The sequence below is a fragment of the Excalfactoria chinensis genome, chromosome 7 (genome assembly GCF_039878825.1).
Source record: "Excalfactoria chinensis isolate bCotChi1 chromosome 7, bCotChi1.hap2, whole genome shotgun sequence".
Classification (NCBI taxonomy): domain Eukaryota; kingdom Metazoa; phylum Chordata; class Aves; order Galliformes; family Phasianidae; genus Excalfactoria; species Excalfactoria chinensis.
Window position 1 is genome coordinate 20197136 of NC_092831.1, and position 24313 is coordinate 20221448.

The window sequence follows — 24313 nt, forward strand, 5'->3', positions numbered from 1 at the left end:
CTTTAAACTAAAAGAAGGGAGATTCAGATTAGATATCAAGCTGAAATTTTTCACTCAGAGGGTGATAAGGCATTGGAACAGGTTTCCCACAGAAGCTCTGGATGCCTCATCCCTGGAGGTGTTCAAGGCCAGGCTGGATGGGACTCTGAGAAACCTGATTTTGTGGGAGGTGTCTGTGCCCATGATAATGGATTTGGAGCTATATGTCTCTTAAGGTCCCTTCCAACTCAAGCCATTCTATAAATTTATGATATATTCCCTACAATCTTTAATATAGAAGTACTTACATAAGATAACTTAGCAATCTTTTATACCTTCCTAAACTCAGCTTGCTAGGAAAAAAAAAAAAAAAAAAAAGCAATGAGAACCTCAGCTAAGTGCACTAATTTTAAAAGAAATACAGACAATACATTGTGTTTTAAAATAGGATCATATTTCAAGCCATATACTAAACCGATGCTAGCAATACCGCCTCAGAAATCAGATCACTGTAGATACTTCAAGAATATAAATAATAACAAAAGAAAACTAGATTTCAGAGTTAGTCATGCCCACAAAACGTTATGTATTGATACAGAATACCTTCTTACTGCACACACAAACTGATCTAAAAAATAATTGAAAATATAATATTTCCCTGATAAACAAGTTCAGTTACACTAGGTTCTACGCTGGTCTTCAGCTAAAGTTTTATTAAGAAAGAAGATCAAATCAAAGGATCTTTTATCTCACAAATAGCATTGCAGTGCCCAAAATTCTTCCTATTTCACCTTACAGGGAATAAAAGACATTGTAAAGAAATAAACTGAGTTGCTGAGATTAAGCAATCTCACACCCAGCTCACTCTGCAAAACGTAGTAGTGTAGTTGTTTCAGAAACAAGCTGTACTCTCAACAAGGACACAGCAGGTACTATAATTAAACAAAGTATAAGCAATATAAATGACGCACATTTTCATGCTGTAGCTATGTTGTTAACACCTACTTCACATAGCAAAAGTTACAGTAATTACTTCACTAGTACTACATCAAGGAAGAATAAAAGGAAGGTCTAAACATAATTTTTTTGAATTTATACAATGAACTATTTCAGTGGAGTTCACAGATGAGTTGAATAGATTCAATGTTTGCTGTTCTGTGTTACTAAACTCTGTCCCTCTTCATACCCTTTAGTGTTAAGAAATCTTTCTTGTACTTTACTCTTGTCCTCTGCCTGATTTTACAAGTTTCTAATGGCTTTTGCTATATCAGTTCCAGAGGGCTGTCTAGGGAAAGTCAGTCAACCCCATGTCTGAAGACTGCCTCTGCCAAGAATAAAAGACTGGTAATTGTCATAGGTGACTCCTTTCTGAGGAGAGCAGGGGGCCTGATTTGCTGATCAGAATCAACTCACAAGGAAATAAACTGCCTCCCTGGGGCTCAGGTCAGTGAAGGTCCCTGGTCTGGGTTTGGCCCTCCGATTACAATACTCAGTTCTGATAGTGCAGGCTGACAGCAATGAAGTTGTGGGAGAGAAGCCGAAGGGCTAACAAAAGGGACTTTAAGGCACCAGGGTGGTTACTTGAAGGAGAAAGAGCTCAGATGGCATTTTCCTTGATCCTTTCAGAAGCAGGGAAGAATACTGATAGAAACATTACAATGTCCAAAAGAGGTCTACAAAGATGGTGAAGGATCTAGAGGGTAAGGCATATGTAGAGGAGCCAAACCCCCTTGGTTTACTCAGCCCAGAGAAGACTGAGAGAAGATCACATCATAGCCTACAGCTTCTTCAGGAGGGATGGTAGAGGGGCAGGTATTGATCTCCATCTGGTGACCAGTGATAGAACAACAGGAAAAAGCCCAAAGTTGTCACAGTGGCAGTTCAGGTTGAATATCAGGAAAAGGTTCTTCAAATGTGTGGGAGTATGGGAACAAGCATCTCCGCATTTACCAAAACATCTTTGATAGCATTGGAAAGACAATCTCGCTGCTGCACTTGAAAAGTTTTAAGTGACACACTTATGTCAACTGCAATTTAAAATGAATATCCAAAATAATAAAAGGTAAACAAGGGCAAGTTGTCAAAAAAGTATAACTTAAAGAAGCACAAAGCTAGATCAAGAAATAATCATAACATCTTCTTAAAACCCTTAGCATTCATACTTCAACAGCAGAAAGCATTACGTAGGCTGCAGTGAAGTGTCCATCATGTTGGTTGTATGATATCACAAGAAAATGCTTTAAAAAAAAAAAAAAGAACAACCACCTATGAACTTGAATGTTAGATGGCCCAAATCATTCAACAGCAATATGGACAAAAAGCAAGCAGTAAATAACTTGTTCTGGTGCTGTTTTACTATTTCAGCTTTGTAGGACCATTGCTTTCAAAGCTGATATTTATGGTTAGCTGAATATTTCAATTTAAGTGTCTGTTCACATACACACAATCATAGAAAATAAAGAATGAAACACAACTATCAGAGGCTGATTCACTTTTGAGAACACATAAGGGCAAATTCATACCTCACATAGCTTCTGTCCTGGGTTTTGAATGATTAAAAGTAAGAACGGAGCATTTCTTTTCACCTAATTTAACAGTTTCCTTATGAAAGCGGTACTTGTGTTGCTGACGTTAGGTGGTCAAAACTGATAATATCACAGTTATTTTCTCTTATTACTAGAAAACAGATTTCCAGTGGACTCTGAGTAGGAATGACAAATCTCTAATGTTTCCTCCTCAGGAGTAACATGCTACATTCAGATGATAACAGCTGCTAGGTGAAGTGCCAGAAACTCAAAGGAAACAAACCAATTGTTTCCACTCCACAGTTCTGCTCAGTATGTAGACACACACACACTGAAAGCTGAACCTTTCAGCCATCCTCCAAGTACGTGTTTGTTATGGCAAACCCTATCCTTCCTACCATAACTAAACAGCCACAGGAGCTATCTCTAGAGCTAGGAGACTTACTGCACTCAACACAAACACCCATGACGCTCCATTTTGAATATAAAAATCTATTTCCTACTGGTGTATTTAGCCTTCATTATATTCATGCCAAAAAAGTGCTATGCTTAAATTTGTAAATAATTCTTAGTTACAAAAGAAATAAAATCTCTCCCTTCCCACACACTGTATAAAAACAGACATTAGGAGCAGCATTACCGTAATACCAGTAGCAAACCAGTACTTAGGGAACACTAAGTAAGCATAAATAGCAAAAGAAATGTGAAAGTGCAGCAACCAGTCAGCTCATTTCTGAAGGTTAAAAATCAGATAATGAATGGCTACCACAGACACTTCTGCAGCTTCTAGCAACATGTCTGAATAGCTTTCTTCAAAGTGAGGAATTGAGAGCAGACCTGTTTCACTGAAAAGGAGCTGTTTCTCATCAGGAGAAAATTATACACCTAGATAGCAGGCACAGGTTTATTTTGACAGAAGTACTAATTTATTTTTTTTTAAACACCAATGCCTATCTTTTACCCACTTAGCATTTTAGGCCATATATTGTATTAGCATAATGACCAATTTTGTCCATTTAGCCCAGCTGTGACTGCAATTTGGTTTCATCAGAAGTAGAAGATAGAGCAGACTCTGCTTTGAAGCAATGTTATTTTATGTAAGCAATGCATTAGTTCACAGTTTAAACAGATTTCCCTCTGAGTTAGCCTTCAGACAAAAACCTTCCTTCTTGTCTTGCTCAGGGTCATGTTACTTCTCATTAGTACACGCCCACAGAGTTTCTCAATACAATCAGACATGTTCCATATGAACACCTCTGTTTTGCACTTCAACAAACACATGTCAGTTTGGGAACATCTGCTAACAGTCCCTTCTGTACTGTAAAGGAACATAATACCTTCAAAATGGCTATTTAAAAAAATTAAAATGAAATGCTTAACAATTAAAGCTACTAATAATAATAAGTCTAAGCCCAACACTTGACAACAGCAGTATGCACATTTATAGTGTGCATATTCCATTAACAAGTTAAAAGTACTCTCTTTGTTTTAGATACGAATAAGAACAGTGTTGTGATCATCTCCCTATGTTTTATGGTGTGAGTCATCTTGCATAAAAAGTCCCTTGATTTCACCTGCTGCAGAACACATTAATTTGCTCCCAGCTGTGTGGAAATCTGTAATCCAAGTCTGAGAGCTCTTTGGATGCAGGCTGCTGCCCATTCTGACAGCTGCTAATACGACAGTCTAATATTATTGGACACCTTTTCCACAAGTCGTAGGAGAAGAGACACCTATAGGTGGATAGCAGAAGTGCAGAGGTGAAAACTACACATTCATTACCAGGTAGTACAGAGCACAAGGTGGCAGTTGGAGCTGTTATAGACTGCAGAAACAGTCCAAAGAAGCTGCAAAAACTGGATTTGCCAAGTTTGACTGTTCTAGTGTCTACTAAAGATTGCGATTACCTCCAGACTACCAAATTGTCTTAAAAATTTAAAACAACTTCCAGGCTGATCTATTCTTTTAACAATCCCACCACATACAGTGAATTCTCAGCTACATTATACAGATTTAAGCCAAATCCTACAGCTGGTATGTGGAAGCTTTGAAGTTGGTGGAAATTTTAAGTAAATAGGCTATTTTCACAAGGTTTACAACCACCCATAAAATCATGACATGGAGAGGAATGTGTTTTTTAACCTTTGGTTCCATGATCCCTTGAATACAGTTGTAATATTAGTTACTTATTATGGCTTCATAAACGGTCTGACAGAGACAAACCTATTCATTTCCTTCACTAATTTTATTAAAGCCCAGAGTCACGGAAACTTCATGCCCAAAAGAATCCCTATGCCTCCACAGGAAAAAAGATCTACACTATGAAAATATTGTTCCCCTATGCTTGAGCATATGTTAGTACCTAAATTAATAAGTAGATGGTACACCAAGAAGAGTGTAAAAACCTTTGTTCAAGTGCACCAATCCAAACATATGAGCTGAGAACAAAAAGTTAAGGAACTTGCTACAGGAAAAAGTATTCCAAACAACTGACTTTAATATAACGTCCTGAAAGCATCGACTGTAATACAGCAAGTCTGTCAAAATAATTTAATATCCTTTTGATGCATGAAAATGTAAGGAATACACATAGTATGCTTTTGATACATTTGACAAGCAAACATGAGCACAGTGTCAGATCCTTCTAGACTATTTTAACCACTAACACACAACAGCATTAATGAAAATACACTGTCATTCTGTCCTTGCAGAGGCAAGACCAACCTCATGACCTTATGGTTCTACATTGAGATTACATGAGCCAGCCTGATCCGCAATCCTAGTCTAGTTCTGTTAAGTCAAGTTAGTTTAGTTCTAGAGGTGAAGGGTTTGCCACTTTTTCAGTTTCTTAGTTTTATATGGTTTTTTTTTGGTTTTTTTTTTTTTTTTTTGAGTTCCCTTAACATTTGTTTGTGTGGCCTTCCTTCAGATGAAGAACTTAAAAATCAAAAATTCAGCTCCCACAAAGCATACAAAAGAACTTCTGAAGCCTACTAAAAGGTCAGCATACTTGTATTTGTGACATCCAAACTGCTTGTTTTCTTTTTAATACTCCCTTATTCTCTTTGGATAAGCAGTTGCCTCCTGCTCACTGTTTGTACAGTGCCCATCACAACCATCAAAAAGCAAACAGACATGAAAACAAGATACACTCTTTCAAAAAACAAACAAACAAAAAAACAACCAAACAAAAAAAACTACTTCGGTTATTCTCTAAAGTGAGTGTCAACATTTACTTAAGTGTGTCAATGTATTACATGTGATTTCCTCAAGAGAAATCAAAACATTTAATAGAAGTTTATTTAGGACTACTCAAGAGTCATGCATGTTAATAATAACTCAAAGCACAATGTATCTTAACTTACGGGTTTGGCTTGGAACTTGCATACAAGGGAACACTCAAGGAGGAGCCGCCACACCTTCAAATGAAGCCTTACCACCTCCAGTCCAAGTGTCACCACAGTAAACTCAATTCCAAGACTCAAATCCTGTACTCAATGTTTTGCTTTGCTAGTGAATTATGTCTGGAGTACATTTTGCATGAAGCATTTTTTAGCATTCAAGAGCAGGCTAAGACTCCCATATGGACATATTGATTACATCCAAGCACAGTGTTACCTTCAGAATCTCCTTGCAGCAATCTTGTGCAAGAAGAAATACAGTGGGATTAATAGCAATAGATCAGAAGCTAAGAAACACAGGATAAACTGCCACTCTTTCAATTTCTATCTGAAAAGCAAGTACATTATAATAAGTATTTTGAAAACAATACTTCTTGTTTAAACATTTAAGACTTGAGAATACCTTTTGGATTTCATATCAGAACTATCAACTTTTATTTTGCTCCTTTACATGTGATGTAACGTATAACTTAGGTAAGCATCTCTGATTGCCTCTGAACTATTTAGTCATGCACAGATTTTGTGTTTTCCCACTCCTTTAACTCTAATTTAACCTAGTGCATGTGGCATTCCCTTCTCAACAGAAGAAAAAAAACTGGACTCCAAAGAAGGCATTAGCATTCTAGTAACCAGTTGACAGCCACATACAGAAAGACAAAAATGAAAATTCAACTTCCTACAGGATTTCACATACTTGCATGAAACATTTTTGCCACTTGTCTTGTTGCAGATAACTTGAGTGGAGTAATGAGAGGTCAGAAACCAGAACGTGTTAGAAGTTGGCTAACACACAACTTCAGAGAATAAACTACCCTGAAGCATTTTTGCACTCAGCATCATAAGGGATGCTTTCTGAAAGTGTTAGTGCTGACTAAAATATGGTGAGGAAAAAAAGTGATAGAGATACAAATGTATCCTAACCTCATTTCCAAGTATTTTCAAGAAGACTGAGACTACTGCCAATGGAACACCTTAAAATAGGCGTGAAAGCAAACTTCACTAAACACCCTGTGGCTTTGCTTATGATTTCAATACAGTTTCTCAATAACTAGTATTTCCCTAAGTACTAAAGTCAATTTATATCATTGCTGTTCTCCCCACTCCATTCTAGAAAATACAATCACACCAGCAAGAAGATAACCTGCCATCCTACGCTGCCTACCTACACTAGAGATACAGTCACACACATTCTTCACCACTGCTACTATGGTCAAATTTGCTTGCAAATTCTTGATCATTACCTGGTTTCTGCTTTTAACAGATGACTTGTATTCCTGCTTGACCTGACTTACAAAGTGCTTTACTTTGTGTTGACAAAAAAATAAAAATAAAAAAATAATTTTTTAAAAAAATCATAGAATCATAGAAATGGCCAGGTTGGAAAAGACCTTAAAAATCATCAAGTCCAACAACAACCTAATCATACTGTCCTAATTAACAACCCTCCGCTAAATCATATGCCTGAGTGCTGCATCCAAATGGTTTTTAAACACATTCAGAGATGGTGACTCAACCACCTCCCCGGGAAGCCTATTCCAGTGCTTAACAACCCCTTCTGTAAATAACTTCTTCCTGATATCCAACCTAAACCTCCCCTGGTGCAACTTGAGGCCATCTCCCCTTGTCCTGTTACCTGTCAGCACTGAGAAGAGACCAACCCTGCTCTTGCTGTAAGCACCTTTTGGATAATGGAAGAGAGCAATACGGTCTCCCCTCAGCCTTCCCTTGCCTAGATTAAATAGTCCCAGTTCCTTCAGGCGCTCCTGATAGGGTGTATTCTCCAAGCCCTTCACAAGCTTCATTGCCCTTCTTTGGACCTGATATAGCATCTGCATGTCCTTTCTCTACTGAGGTGCTCAAAACTGAACACAATACTCAAGGTGAGGCCTCACCAGTGCTGAGTACAGGGGCAGGATTGCTTCCCTAGTCCTGCTCACCATTCCTGGTGCAATCCAGGATGCCACTAGCCTCCGTGGCCACCTAGGGCACACTCTGCTGGCTCATATTCAGCCAACTGACCATCAGTACACCAAGGTCCCTTTCCAAATAATAGATAATAAAATAGGTAATACTTCCACATTTCTCATAACCTCTTAGCTTTTCTTTTAATTTTTTTTTATTTTTTATTAAAAAAAAAAAAGTGCCAGCTTGTGATAAATCACAGCAGCAGTTTTCATGGTCTGACATCTAACAGTCCTCCACACACAGGTTTCTGTAACATCAAAAGATTTTATGGAATGACCTCACCAGCCACTATCATGTTTCAGCATCTGAGCGGGAAGCGATGCATGCTGAACTTTAGCAAACAGCAAGTCTTTCAAGAACCCCACCCCTTTCACAAATGCACACATCTGAGAAAAGCATAGCAGAAAAACAGACAGAAGCTAAATTGTTGCAACAGAATAACACAAAAGGGAAAGCACTAAGGGAAAAGAGGTTTTATATACAGTACAAAGTTAAGGTACCAATCAAAAAGGGATGATACAACTGTTGCAGGAGAAATTAAGAGATACAGAGTGATCCATAAGCTAAAATGCAGAATAGCAGGGCTCCCTACCACCCACAAAACCACACTCAGAAAGCACCAGGCTACTCCCAGCATCTGTGACATTCATGCATCCAGCCACGTATACCCCAGCTTCCAGCAGGTTGATTAAAACTGTATCTGCTGCATATTTAAGAGTTAGATTTTTCCAACTTCAACATCATGGGCTACTGCAGGCATTTAACATCTAAATTTTTTTTTATATAAGCAAAAATAGATCTTAGTGTGACTTGTCATATCTATTCTCATAAAATCCACAAAGCTGACAGCAGAAGCAAAACAGAAGGCCATGCAAATTAGGGTAAATTCAATTACAATCAACAATCCAAGTTATTCATCTCAAGCTCAATTATCATTAGAAAAAAGTCTAGGTACATGATGAAACAGTAACTGAAATAAATTTTCTTAATATTCAGGATGTACCAATTCAGAATTGCATCAGTGAAGTAGACAATCATTCAATAATCTGAATGGAAAAAGTATTTCATTGATTAATACACACTAAATTCTACCTACTTCATAGTATATGGGCTTACAAAGTAATTTTTTTTTACTGTTCTATTATTTTTTCCCCTAAAAACAGATTTTTTTTTTTATTTTTTTATTTTTGGTAATGTGAGAAACAGCAACAGCTTGACAAAACAAAATTTGTCTTGATTCTTCAAAATGTAAGCATCAGTGCAGCAAACCTCCTGACAACTGAACACATGGAATGAGCTAGACCTTCCATTTCTACAGGCTGTGAAAATTTATCAGGTGTCACATCTCACATAAATGGCCTTTGCTCCTTACTTACAGTGATTTCTCAAAACCTGCTTCAGAAAAATAAAAGTCTTTCATCTGTGTATGAACGGCTTGGGCTGGCATCAACTATTGAGCTTATTGCTTAGTAATTGGGTTTTGTCAGATGTTCATGAGATCACAAAAAGAAAAAAAATCAACACAGGACATCTTTCTGCTTATAAAGGAAAATTAGTCTCTATATTGCATATTGTTCCAAATTTTCAATTAGATGCAAAATTCAATTCCTTGATTTGTTAGTGAGAAGCTTCTTGCCAGCCTGCCAGTTTAACACTTCTGTGGGCAGACTTCAGCTGTTACAGTCAAGTTCTCCAACTTTCTGAAGTTCAGAATTATTTGACACTATTTCAGAGACCATAGTTTACCATTTCTCACAACAGCAGTATAACTATAGCTATGGTTCAGTACTGTGCACATCCAGCCTAAGCCACCATTGATAACAGAAGCTTCTGGACATGCAGGATTAAAAGTTCTTGATACCTTGCACTAAAGGAGAAATTCTGCAACCCCTGGCTATTGCCATTAACAAGCCTTTGTGATTTAGGCACAAAAACAAATAGCCCTCACTAGACATGTTTTCCAGTGAGCATGACAGAAAAGGAAAATCTTGCCTTGGTGATCCCTCATCTTTCTAAGCCTCTTCTCTTAAGTAAGAAGCAGGATCAACTCACAACAGCTCTGCTCTTCTGGACTAGTCTTTAGGACTGCTCCAACTCAACAAACTTCAGATTAAGAAATGTCACTAAGACATCCTCAGGTCTCAGCCCTCCACAAGTCAGTCACTACTCCGCACTTGCCTCCGTTTGGACCACACAGCCCTATTCATCATTTCCCACCCCATGGCTCCAGTGCATTTCCACTCATCTCTTGGTGAGAAAGCATACCATAAAACCAGTGAACTACTGCCATACCAAAGAGCTGTTATCCTTGCATTTGCCTTGTAACCATGATATCAGAATAACAAAATACTGCTGGTCCATTTTTTCCACAGCAGAACTTTTTTAAACATGAAAGTAAAAATAACAAGATTTGTTTTTATCTATTCAGTGCTACAACACTGACAAGTAATTGCCAGCAAATTAACAGTGGTTGATTTCATGGCAGCTTCAGTCCCAAGACTGTAGCCTTGAAGATTTCTAGTATCAACATGGTTTTGCTAAAAACATATGGTGATAAATCATCTAAGTAAGAAGTCTCCCCCACAGACCAAGTTGACAATTAAAGTACTTACTCATGGTTTCTACAAAACACTGTTTGAGTGTTCCTCCAAGCATTACAGCCAGTGTCTCTATGCTGTTCACAGGAAATATTTTCATAAACTGTTTGCTTACTCTGATAGAGGTTACTTAAATGCATAATTTCCTTACTGAAACCCCATCACCACGTCATGATTTTAAACAATATAGATCAGTTATCGCTGATAGTGCCAACAATTGTTCTGACTGAAAAAAGGAACTGTCACAACATGGATTAACTCCAGTTTAGCATTTGCCAGCTAAGCAGAAAAGGTGAAATCAGCTCCACTCTACAACAAGAAATCATTAACCTTGTTGACTGACTTTCACTGGCAACCTGACATATTTCTTATGTTTTGTTGTAAGGTTTTTAATAATTGGACACTATCCAGCATCCACCATGACTCAGAAATTTGAGGATCTTTTTTGAGATTCTTTTTGACAAAATTAACAGTCAAACCACGCCAATCAGGTTGGATTCCTAACAAAGCCTTTTATATTCCTGTGATACAGGGGCATCAAAATGCCTATACACAAAGATCTTCCCTCGCTCTCAAAACCTAGGTATACCTGGCAGTTAGTTTTAGAACAGCAGGGAGAAAAATTCCTCATTTTTCTTTATCTGGATACAGCACACAGAAAAGTGGTTCAAATCATTTCCACTTCTCCAGACAGGGAAGTGCTGACTGTCACATCAGACTCGAGGCCCTGCCCAGGACTTAGGAACCGACGCCACTCCTGCCAAAGCAAACAGTTCAGTGCCTGGAGGAGCTGCTCCAGGTGGCAGCTTCACAGCTTTTCAAGACTGAAGACTCTTTAGAGAAAAACAATTGGCATGAAAATAGATAGGAAGCAGCTCTCCACTATGTTAACTAAATGCAAAGCAAGGAGGAATAACATGAACTTAATTCATGTCAGGTAGGGATTCTTCACACAACATGTAGAAGTTTTGTAGAAGCTAACAGTTCAGCTTACTTCAAAAAGAAATGCCTGAATAAATTTCTAAGTGCAAAGTCCTTGGGCTGGTAACGAATACAAGATACCACATCTGGTAAACCATGACATAAGAGGGGTATGCAAGAGAAATTTCACCCTATACTTACATCATCCAAGGCATTCTACTTTGAACAGCTGACAGAAAGGTCACTGAGTTACACAAATTTTTCACATATTTTTATGTTTCTACGAAGGAAAAGGACAAGAATTTTATTCACTTTATGGCCAGAGTTAACTTCCCAGATACAGAGACAACACATTCCTGTGCACTCTATATTGTTGCTTACATATTCCAACTGCTGTATTTGCAAACTTCAGTTTCTCTAGCTAGCAGTAGCAAAGACAATGAGGAGGAGGACTGAGTTCTTTCTTTTGATATACGACCAGGAGTTCACCAATTTTAGACTGGCTATACATTTAAAAACTAGTCAAGAACAGTTCACACTGATACATAAAGCTGAGCATATATATTTTCTGCAATTTTGTGTTTCCTAGCCAGATCTGTTCAGACTACAGCTGCTGCATGTAAAAAATGTATTGAGCTAATTTCAAAAGGTGGGGGGGCTTAACAAGTGGCTTAACATGAAAGGAAAAAAAAAAACCAAAAAACACCTTTCCTTTTACTGAGGTGAGAATACTTAAAATGAAAGGTCTGTGGAAACACCTAATGCCACTTTTATAATTAGACAGCCCTCTATGTGATTTGCCCAAGGACATACCGTGAGTCAGTGTCAGAATGACAGAATATTGTCTGTAATTCTTAGAAAGCCTGTAAAAACATGTTTAACATGGGTTAATATAATGATACTTTTATTTACTGCTGATTACTTCCACAATATAAAGAGGCAGTAATATCTGACGTAGACATAACTGTTCCTCCTTCTCCCCCAAGATGTTTTACCAGCTGTCTAGAGTCTGAAGTCACATCTAAATTCACAAAAAAAAAATCCACAAAGAACAATCTAACTTGAGAGAGACGCTTCTGTTTTGTCAGAATTTAAGATTCATAGAGTAAGGATCTGCATTTAGTGAAATATTCCTAAGAGGAGGGAGGTTCAAAGTTTGTCTAAAAGCCCATGAAGTCAGCAGAGGTTCTTTCATTTAGTTTGAGCTTCGAGTTGGGCTCCAAATCAAATGCTGCAAAATACATCAGCCAAATCACAGTCTCGACTTACAGAAGAAAGCACTTATTTGTCCAAATCTCTGTATAAATTATTTGAGATGACACAATTAATACAGGAATAGCAAATGGGTTCAGACTCTGACAACTACAGGTAGAATCTAGTCACCTTCCCCACACTCACTGAATGCAGCAAGCACAGAACATCAGTATCCACAAAGAAATAAAATAAATGAGATCTTCACTGAGCTGCTCAGTAGAAAAGTCCTCCCAGATGCCAAATCTGAAGGAGTTTGTTTCATGGTAGCTCCTAAAAGCCTCAAACATGATTTAGTGTACTATATACCATGAACACAAGGTAGCCCCTAAACTTAGAAAGATACATATATTTGAGAGAGAACTATTTCACTAAAATATCACAGTAAGACATTTTAAACTTGCCTCTGCTCCTTGGAGGTGAGGCTGGCAGTTAATGATCGAATTAAAAGTCTTCAAAACAGATACTGAGACATAGGTTAAAGCACATTTAGTGTTCTGTAATTGAAAAGGATTTAAGCATTCTTCATAACTTGAAGTTATGACTGAATGTCCACAAGACTGAAACAAGCCCACTGAAGTATTTGTCACTGCTGCCACTTGGCACTGTTGGTTGCAAATCAGTGATGTGAACATATCCTAATAAAACCTTTCTAGTGACAAATTGCTTTAAGCTCCCCCAGCAAAAGAACTCAGTTACTGTGATTTATTTTAATTTACATTTGTGTAGCAAGTACTTTCAAGAATAGTGCCTAATAGACCATTAGTTTTCCCAGATAGTTGTAGCGCTTCAGCACCTTCATCCTTCAAGTGTCTTTGTTATTTTCTGCCTTCTTTCAGCAAATGCATATCTTGTATTTGGATGTAAAGGCATACAGTCCTGTGAGATATCTTTGAGGATTATGCCAATTTTAAATAATAGATCTTAGAGTCACGCTGCCACACAGATTTATCAGAGAACCAAGGTAGAGGTTAGCAGGTGCATTCAAGGCCAACATTATCACATAATGAAATATATAGAACATGCAAAAAGATTATTTACCTAATTTGTTTTTCATGTTCCATTCTAGTGCACCCAAAGTAATTTTCAGATGACCTTCTCACACATTCTTTAGATTCAGAGTTGGATGCATGATTTTCACCACAGTCAGATGTTAGCATGCTCTGAATCACTCCTCCTGATACTTTTATTTACTGCTGATTACTTCCACAAGATAAAGAGGCGGTAATATCTGACTTAGAGATAACTGTCCCCCAGCATGACTCTAAGCCCATCATACAAAAAATTCACGGAAGGCAAATACAGCAAAATCTCTACAAATCATTCATCATTATAGTAATCCCAGTATAGAATGTGTTTAGGCCTTAGATGATATGAACCAGAAGAGCTTATTAAATTGGGCAATTTAGACTCACTAGAGCTGTTATTAGAAACGCAAGAAATAGAAATGATAGAGCATGCTAGATCCATACCTATAAGGTACTCCAAAATCTAAAGTTCACTGGCTGAACCCTGGAGCCTGGTTATATTGCTCTTAATAGAACCATCCATAGAGCATAGACAACCAAATCCTTCATGGAAGTGGGCTGGAAAAATGGGATCTCATTGCATTCAAGATAGTCTCTTTCTAAATCAAGCAGAACTGAATTCAAACTAGCTGATCCTGTCTAATATACCTGCAGCTGATTCACTTCCTTCAGGCTAGGAGCACGTCAGAGACAGAGTGGAAAAGGTCACGAGGTAAAGGGATGGTGAAGCTGATGATGCCACTTGTTAAGCCTCTGTGGAGGATTAGATTTGTTTTGATACCACATCTCGGAACACTCTGAAGCATCTGCAATAATCTAAACAACAGACTGTCAGACCTGTGCTAGGTAGTATCCTCACTTCTCGTGCAACACATATGACTCACCAGCAAACAGCACATATACTTAAGTGTCTCTTCAGGACAGCACTAGGAACACATAGGCTGCACCCTTCTTTTCAAGGTTTTTTGTTTGCTTTTAAGCCATCCAGATGAACTGATGTCCACCATTGTAAGAAAACTGATATTCTTCAGTGTATTCATTATATTTTTAAAAGTTCTCAACTACACAACAACGTAATGTGTTGACTGCTCAATTAATTAATACTTTTGTAATTGTCTATACCAAAAGAGATGAAGCCATTGATGCTGAGGAGGTAAAACCCATAAAGCAATTTCTGTCAAGTCTAGTTTAGCTCAAAGCAATGAAATGGCTGGATCACCCCTCATATCAAAAGGAAACAGTTTTAGCAATTGGAAACAATCATTACAAGCAGAAAATGAACTTAGTGTTGAAATTAACATCATGGCCAGTGATACAGAAGAAAAACCTGAAAGTCTGCCATGAAAGAGAACTACAAAAGCTTGGAAACCTAATTATCTACCATTTCACATATTGCAAAACATAAACTTGGTTACAGCTTGGGAGCATTTGAAACTCCCCAAATCCTAAATATTTTATTCACTCTAAATTTCAAAAAAATAACTAAAAAAATATACTAGCATCTTCTTAATTGTAATTGAAAACATTATTCTTTGTTTTCTATTGACTCAAGGCACTAGTGCCCCCAAGTGACATCTTATTATACAATAGTCTAGTAGCTTTGGAAAAAAATAAAATTAATTGCTTCACATAATGGCAAGTATAGAAAAACAATTCTAACAGAAGTCATACGTAAAGTATACCACAGTTTGTTTGAAAGGGCCTGGAGGAAGGGGTCACTTTATTACAGTTTCATTTTATAATTATTCTGAAGTTGCTACTTGTCAGAAATTGTAACATCAACATAAAAATGAGTTTGTTTGCTGGTCAGACTTTACTGCACAAAGCACCTTAACACCCAGACAGATTTTCCTTTTGCTGTTTTAGAACATACTTTCCAGATCTCTTTTTTGTCCCTAGTTTCCTCTTGCCCCCTTTCCATACAATCACCTCCTCTGATATAATCATTAAGAAAGCATTCACTAATCCTGCAAGACATTCTACTGGAAATGCATTTCTTGGCTTCCCAAAGGTATACCATGTTTTCTAGGTTATCAGTGAGGGGAAGAAGCTTAAGAGCACAGATCTAAAAACAAGATAAAAAACACACAAAAACCATAACCAAAAACAGCACAGAGTGCCAAGCCACAACCAATCCTAGACGTGCTACAAACCACAGTAATCTCTACCTTCTCACTTATTTTTCCCTTAAACAGTACATTTGAGAGCCCATTTAATATATTATTGAAGAATTATTAGAAACATATTTGTTTTTGACATCAACAATAGCGTAGATAACAAGAGAAAAAAAAAAAAGATGGCAATTAAAGTACAGGAAACTGGTTGATTATGAAAAACCTTTAGTAACCACTGAATAGAAACCAAACACTACAGCTTCAGTACTAACATCAAATATTATATTAACGTGTTTATGCTATACTCAATTGACAGCAGACAGTGGTTTTGCTAGTTGAATGTATGATATTCAAATAGTCTATCAAAGATGAAATGTATACAAGATGAAGGCAGCACTTCAAACATGGTATTTCTATAAAAGGAAGAAGGTGTACTAAAAAAGTACAGGAAAGCCTATTCAGGAAAAGTCTCATTTTACTACTTCCAATTTGTATTTGACTACCCATTATAGCATATACTGCATTAACAAACATTCAGTATTGATGTCAGGTTTGTATAAGATTTTCATGAATCAAAAGCAACTCAGAAAACTCATGGTTACACAAGTGAGAAAAAGTATGAAGAAAAGTACAGGGTCTTTTCAGATGTCTGAAGTAGCAGCAACTGAAAATGGGAGAAGTTAATTCATTCTAAGTCAACACGCACCATCAATTTTACAGATCTGTTGCAGAAATAAGTTATTTTCATGGAAAGAAAATTCTTGCAAGAGAAAAATTACCTTAATGTGGGACTAGAATAGTTGGTACTGATAAAAATGATGGTGATTTTTTTCTTGTTACTCAGCACATGGTTAGAAGAAAGCTTTAATCAGAAGAGAATATTAAATACAAATACTGCAATGAGTATTGTTCTGATAAATACCTTTTGAGTTTTCTAAAACTAGTTGTGTTTGTGTGGATGGTAGCCCCAGTTACTTAGCTTTAATAACAAAAAATTTAAAGCTCACACATAATACCTCAGAATAACCAAGTAGCTGAACTACCTGAATCGTCTGTCATACCATAGGCATTCTTCTCATTAACCTAATTTATACTTTCACTCCCTTTCACTTATTGAATGCACTTTCAATAAAGATATTACTATCCAGGTATAAGCCTAATCTTTCAATTCTGATCCAAATGGCTATATCAGTGAGAACCTGCACTTCAACTTCAGCTCAAGAGAAAAACAGATCAGATCAAAATGTTGAAACAGATGTAGGAAAAGTATCCAAAGCATATAGCAATACAGAGCAATAAAGCTGACTCTATGTGCAAGTATGTGCTGTTTAGAATAACTGCTTGAAGATCTCTACTTAACAGCAAGAAAGTGGTATATTAAATTTAAAATATTTGCTCATAGCTGTTTCCATTAAAAAGATATCCAATAACTAATAGAAGGTATAAGAATGATTAAGTCTTCTTTGCAATCTCTGCTACTTTGTAACCACTTTGTAGTATTTCACTTTGCAAGGATTTTCCTACCTGGATGGAAGGACATTCCTTTGCATAATGACGTTTCACTATAGACTTCCCATTTTGAATTACTCCCACTACACAACAAACCAGAGTATGAAGCTACTAACAGACCTTAGTCATGTGAAAATTCATACTCTCAAAACATTGTATCAAAAAGCTATGAAATGGCTCTATGCTATGAACGGAATGTACTGCCATACATATGTAACAAGTAAAAATAGCCATTTAATAACAAATTAAATGAGTATATATATACATTCATATGCTTTTTGCAGAAGATGAGTTTGATTAGTTCAATGTTTCACAACCTTGAAAAAACCAAGGTTAGTCTAGCTTTATATAGCATTTCATTTACGTCATACTGTCTTGATTCTAATCATTATTCCCATCTACTGCAGTGAACCAATGAGGCAAGATTTTCTCTTTCCAACAGACACGGCTTAACACCGCTTTTTGTCATAGCACAGGAATGTCAACATGTAATAATGCACCAACAATGGCTTTCTGTCAAGTATAACTGCTTTTGAGTCAGCTTAAGTAAGTTTCAGGGGGCAAAGTCCATCTCTACCCACACTTTTAAAAAAAATAGATTTAATACTACACTAATACAAACACAAGTGAGTGTAATTTCATAATACATGCTTGAGGAATACTCCATTTCTCTTTCCTGGATAATGTTGCTATGCAGCTTGCTGACTCTACCCATCTTCTTTCCAGTCATTTTTTGGCTTCATTCACATTCTCCCTTCGTACTCAAGTATGGGTATTCTGACTTCAATAGCATCATTTCCTATTTTCCCTAATTTTAATTCAAAAATCCTCCTTGTTGCTACCTGAACTTTCTCTAATCTCCAGATATATCTTAATGAAGAGGATAGAAAGAAGAAAATAAATGTTTATCTTTTGGTAGGGATTTGAAAGTAGCCTATGATAGCATAAATGTAAAAACCCCTAATTTAATGTTACTGTATATGCTACCAGCATATTCTATGGAGAACATTCAAAGGAGGTGATGATTTTAAGTGAGCAAGCTTAGGATTTTCTCTATGATAGTTTTCCTTTTAAACATTATTACAGGTAATTTTTCTACCAAAATAAAATGAACAAGAAAACCACAGCTAGGTTACTGTCACAGAATATTTGCTTGACAAACAAAATTCTATTTGTTCTATTTTTCTCCAAATACTTCATTGAGTGTTTATATTAAAGAATAAACTATTGCTTCAACAGCAAAAACAAAAATTAATTCTTCAAAAGATTTTATTTAGAGATTAACTCTGAAGTCTTCCCACCAGTGTTCTGCACGATAAGTCTAACAAAAACTGTGAAGTGTTAAGCTGAAGTTTAATAGTCAAGGTCTCTTGCATTTACAGAACAGATGTATGTTCTATGTAACAGCATACATTTTATATTAAGCACTTCAACACCATTAACACAAAAGGCTGTTCCCCAAACCTTAATGGTATTAAGCTCCAAAGTGCAACTGATCTTTATAAAAACAGTTACAGACTAGCAAGTCATGCAAAACTAAAGCAACAGCTTCTACCAGCTTAATTTCATTCGTAATCAGCATCTAACATATCATTTATTGATGATACAAATTCTTTATGTTTATTTTTAGTTGAAATTACCTAACTTAAAACAGAAGCTACTCAAGGTATCATTCCTATAGGGAGGGAGGCATACGCATTAATATCTGTAAAGAATACACCAGTACTAATGTTCTTAGTCTTTTCTTCTTAATGCAATTTAATCTTAATGTTTCTCTGAGCAACCCCACAATGATGGCAAACCCTTAATTTCACAGCTTCTAAACTTATCAAAGAATAGATTGTTGAAACTCTAGCTTCTGTACTGCAAGATACAATCTGCAAAAACTTAACCTATATGAAACAGTATGTCATGAAGGGTCAATATAGAAAGACACCCACACACAAACAAGGATTTTCAAACATAAGTAACAGACTGCAGACCAAATAAAGAAGCTAAAATTCTGAGTGATTAAGATTTGGCAAAAAGAAAACAAACAAACAAACAAAAAAACTAAACTAAAAAAGAACTGCAAGAAAAAAAACAATAATAGTATATCAGCTGTATGGTTTATGAAACAAGTACCAAGTTTTCTGCTTTACACCTAGTTTTCTAAGACATTAACTCAGATTTTTTTAAAAGAAAGCATTAAAAAAAAAAACAACAGATCAGTGATAGTCTTTAATAACGGTAAATATCATGGAGTGATAAAAACATATCAAGATATGAACTAAACAAAGTACTAACACAAGCTCTTCCCTCCCCTCTAATAGGTAAAAAAAGGGGAAATAAATTGTACATAAAATGCTACAGCATTTTCATACCTGAGAAACTAATTACAATCTAATTACAAAGTCTATAATATTAAAGAATAAGTCTTCTATTCTTGATATCTGCATTAAGTACTCCTAGGAAGAGTCTGTCAGGCTACATAAAAGAAAGAAAACAGAAGAAGGCAGTCTTACTTTTTCATCGTCATCAGAAAATGGGGCACCTCCAGGAGTCTTATTTATTGCTTGTGCCACACCAATAATCTCTCCATCACTGTTTCTTATGGGCATGCACAAAAGTGACTTTGTCTTGTATCCAGTGAGTTTGTCAATCTCATCATTGAAGCGGCGATCCTTCAAGAGAAAACAAGGAAATATTAACACACACATCATGCATTTGAGCTTCCTTCAGGTAGCAGGGTACTTTACTATACAAGACACTGAGGAAAATGTTGCCCGTGTTATTACCCTACTCTCTATTAGCTGTTTTTCCCCAATTAAGATACTGAGGGAAACAGTTGTCAAATTGCTGTACTCAAACTACACAAACACAAAATAACAAAAGGTTTTACAGATACCACTTAAAAGTATCAGCCACAACACCAAGACCCAATCAAATCAGCTTGCTGGCAGCATGTGGGAAAGTACTTGGGTAGACAAAGTTCCTAAAACATAGTATGCATCAGAGTACTTCTTAAATTATTCCACAGCGCTCTAACAGGAAATTTAGCACCACCACTCTAAACAGTGTTAACAGGAACACAACAACTCCACAGTGGTGAGCAGCTACGTAGAGGGATTCTATGTAGTTTTGTTCATTCTTGAAATTCTGCTGACCAAGAACTGTATCATCATCAAAAATGGCTTTATTACTGTTACACTGAATAGGAAGAGTTTTTTGTTTTTTTTTTTTTAAATGCATGACTTCATATGATTTTGTATCCACTTGCATCTAAGTTCCAGAACTGTGTAAATGCAAAGCTCAAAAATCTTTTAATGACGTTAATTAATGCATATATTAAATCTCTTACGCATGATTAAGCGTCTAGTATAATCTCATTGATAACAAAGCATCCACTTTCTCAAAAAATACAGAACATGTACTATGAGCATGTGCTTTATTACACTGCTTTCCATTCTATTCTCAAAAATCAAATCAGAATGGTGATAAAATGTTAAACATACTTCAAAGACCAACTCACCAGCAGGATTAGCAAGTATTTTAAGTGCTTTAATACTTGTAAGAAATTTCAGAATGCACTAACTGTGAAAGAATGACAAACTACCACCTTCACAAACACAGAAACAGAAAAATACACGTAGGGTGACAATACCACATCTTTAGATCAAATTATACACGGTCACTTTAAAATAAGACCCATTGCTGTAATGGAATGCTTACTGAATGATATTTTAAGACTGATATCTGGTGTTAGTTATGTAATCTTATAAACACATACATGCTGCCATTTCACATCTACATTTTGCAGATGCCCATGATTTCTGGTAAGCAGATGGAAACACTTGTTAGCTATACTTCTCTGCCTGCTACACTTTAAATTTAGTAAGTCAAATACTCCTTGCTCTAAGGATTAGTATTACACTGCAGTACAAATGTTTTTACTACAGAAATACAAGAAAACTTTGGTTCTTTCCACAGAACTAATTATCAGAAAATCTTGATTTAAAAAATCCCTTGTGCCAGTATATTTCTCAATGTATAGCTTCCTGAAGAGCAAACCGGGTAGATTGTCTGGATGTGCAATTTAAGCTTCCACTGCAGAATCCATGCAGGTGGTTATCACTGAAGAAAGATTATGATATGCACAAACAAAAGAGCTAAAAGATGTATTATACACTTTTCATACAATTTTCTAAAGTACTTTGTGAAGTACATTAACATCTGAAACTAGAAAAAAAAGCTCAGAGCATTATTCAAATCTTAGATGAAAATGACTATAAGTACAGATTGACCAAAGCTCAGGGAAACTGAACCTTTTTTTTTTTTTCATAGCATTGTGCAGAAAACTATTCTGCCATGAAACAGTACTGCTGAACTACTTCAAAGTCGCTCTCTGAGGAGGATTATCTTCAATAACTCTACCATCAGCCAGAGAAGGAGACAGCAGCTCCATTCCTACAGGACAAAGTCAACATTTAGGTTGCAACCAGTTCTGGCACTCCCAACCTAAGGTAACTAAACTCTTCTACAAATTGAAGCAAGAGTTTTGATTTTAAAGGTTTACACAATATCAGCTGCAAAATAATATCCATGCATATTTATATCCTGTGATCGAAGAACAATTCTTACATCCACATAGCCCTTAAATTAAGATAAAATTTAAATTCTGACAAGAAAATCATTAAATCTTTAATGATACTAAGCACTGACACATGTTTCAGACAATTATTCCTATACTTATCTCCCTGTTGTGATCTGTAGATAATATAGAAATATCATTGCCACTTCAAAAATAATGTGATTTAAGGGATCTGCACTCAATCAACATTAAGATTAAATAAACATTTGTGTATTTTATTCCCTTATGCAAATTTTCAGATTTCTTCACACCAATAACTAATAGCAATTGTGATATTCATCTGCAAGTTATAGCACTTTTCTGCCACAGAATACCAAGTTCTTGAATCTGTTTATTATACCATTTTTTCCTATGTTAATTCTAATTTCATTAGGGTTTGTTGTTATTCCATAGACCTATTTCTGCCTCTTGAGTGTATTAAATACTCTGGGCTTTCAAGAAGAGGAAATTACCAAGATGAAGTCTTTGATAAGACAATGAGCTTCCCATTGAAATATTTGTGTCTAACAGTTTGCTTAGGAAAAACTGAACACCCATAACAAATGATGTTTAATAATGGCATCGGGGACACAGACCAGCCTTATCTTGTAATCTTTCCACATGCTTCTGTGCACTTAGATATCACTTCATTTGAAGCAGAACTGTTGTGCATTGTAGGGCATCCTGCCTAGAAAGACACATTACTTCTACAACAGAAGTAAAATGCAGCGCAATTATTACACAGTAGGCTTTACCAATTAATAAACTGGACTTTCCCTCTGTATAGGTGACTAACACACAGATGTTAGCGAAGATGGTAGTAAATGTACAAAGGTTATAAGTGAAAGAGAAACTCACCGGTGGTGATGCCTTAGCTGAGGAAGCTGGGGCAGTCTTCACTGAAGAGCGATCTTCAAGAGATGCTGCCTCAGTGAGGGTCAGCCCTTAAATGAGGTCTCAGAGGAGGTGGAGTCGAGCTCCACCCCTTCCGGGAGCACAGCTACATCACTCTCACCTGTGCTCCCACAGCTGACCCCACACTTGCCTCAGCTGATTAATCAGAGGTTCAGGCTGTGATTACCAATCTCCCATACACTCTCTCTCCCCAATTACTCCTTGGCAGTGCTTGAACTACTATTCAGAATTCATTATTGCTACTGAAATTCTGATAAGCTTTGTGTTACTAAAGTGATATTGTCCCTGCCCTACTGCAAGTATAGAGAGCAATGCAGAACACAGGGAGACACTGAACATACAAGAAGTCTTGGCTAGTAATAGAGTTGTTGATTCACCTCTTGTGAGCCTTCTTAAAAGAAACCTTCAAGGAGGAGTTTAACTGAAAAGTGACTTGACATTTGAGTACCCTCAATAGAATAGATAGAAGAAAATAGATACATTTGTGTAAGACAAGGACTGGGATAAGAATTTTGGGAGATTTATTCATGCTTTTCTGAATGTTTCTTATTTAGCAAAGCTCATTTTAGTGGGTATTTTAATTTAACTAATTTACAATCTGACAATAAATCAAGAAAGGACACTGCTAAAAGCTTCTCCTTACTTCTAAGTTCCATAACCAAAATAAATTATACTGTATTTCTCCACCTTTACCACATCTGTGGACCTTATTCTTTAAAATAAGGAAGTGTTAAATATTAAATGTAGAACTGAACATGGAAAATTAATTATTTTACAGTTCAGATCCATGCCATGTGCAGGAAACAAAAGGCATGTGATGCCCCTTACGGAAAGGGCACAAATACTCCATATATCAAAAGTAACCCACTACATATTTGGATTCTCCCCTTCAGCTACCACTTTAATTTGGTAGTAATCTCCTGTGGCAGTACAACACAATGAAAAAACATTTTACTGCCCATGACATTAATGCTTTAATTCTCCTGTAAAAATGACCATCGACTCACTAGCCATCACTATCAGAACAAGTCTACTGGCTGCAGTCAGCCTCCTGGGATACTACATTTATTTTTATTTATGCAGAAATAAGATAAGGTCCCTAATTTCTGCCTACATATAACACAGAAGAGTAAAGCATTGCCTTTACAGCAGGCCTTAAGGATAATAAACTGTCAAAACACCATGTGATCTGCAGTGGACTGCATCATGCAACACAGAAGCTTCTGAACCTGTCCAAAACGGGATCTCTATAGTACAAGCTGCCAGTAGTGCAAACAGATGTGACAAAGATACCAGTTTTGTATTCCTTAGTGGACTCTATAGAGAACAGCAGACACAGAATGGACTAGCAATCTGGAATTAATTGCTTCTATACCACATGATATTTCGTGTGATTTAGGAAGTTTCCTGTTTGTGTTCCTTGTCATGAGCTCTACAGGAGAAGAAGGGAGGCACAAAGATCCTGGAGCAATCAGTTTCGGTCCCAGATACATAACAAC

General features: G+C 36.5%; 1 protein-coding gene across 2 annotated transcripts in view; it reads right to left on the reverse strand.

Annotated features, from left to right (window-relative positions):
• The window catches only part of PDE11A (phosphodiesterase 11A), a 119003-nt gene that overhangs the window by 82007 nt on the left and 12683 nt on the right, over nucleotides 1-24313 (reverse strand). For both annotated transcript variants that reach the window (XM_072341865.1, XM_072341866.1), the window contains exon 2: nucleotides 19795-19953. In XM_072341865.1, the coding sequence (XP_072197966.1) occupies nucleotides 19795-19953 (159 nt within the window). The remainder of the gene's footprint in view (nucleotides 1-19794; nucleotides 19954-24313) is intronic.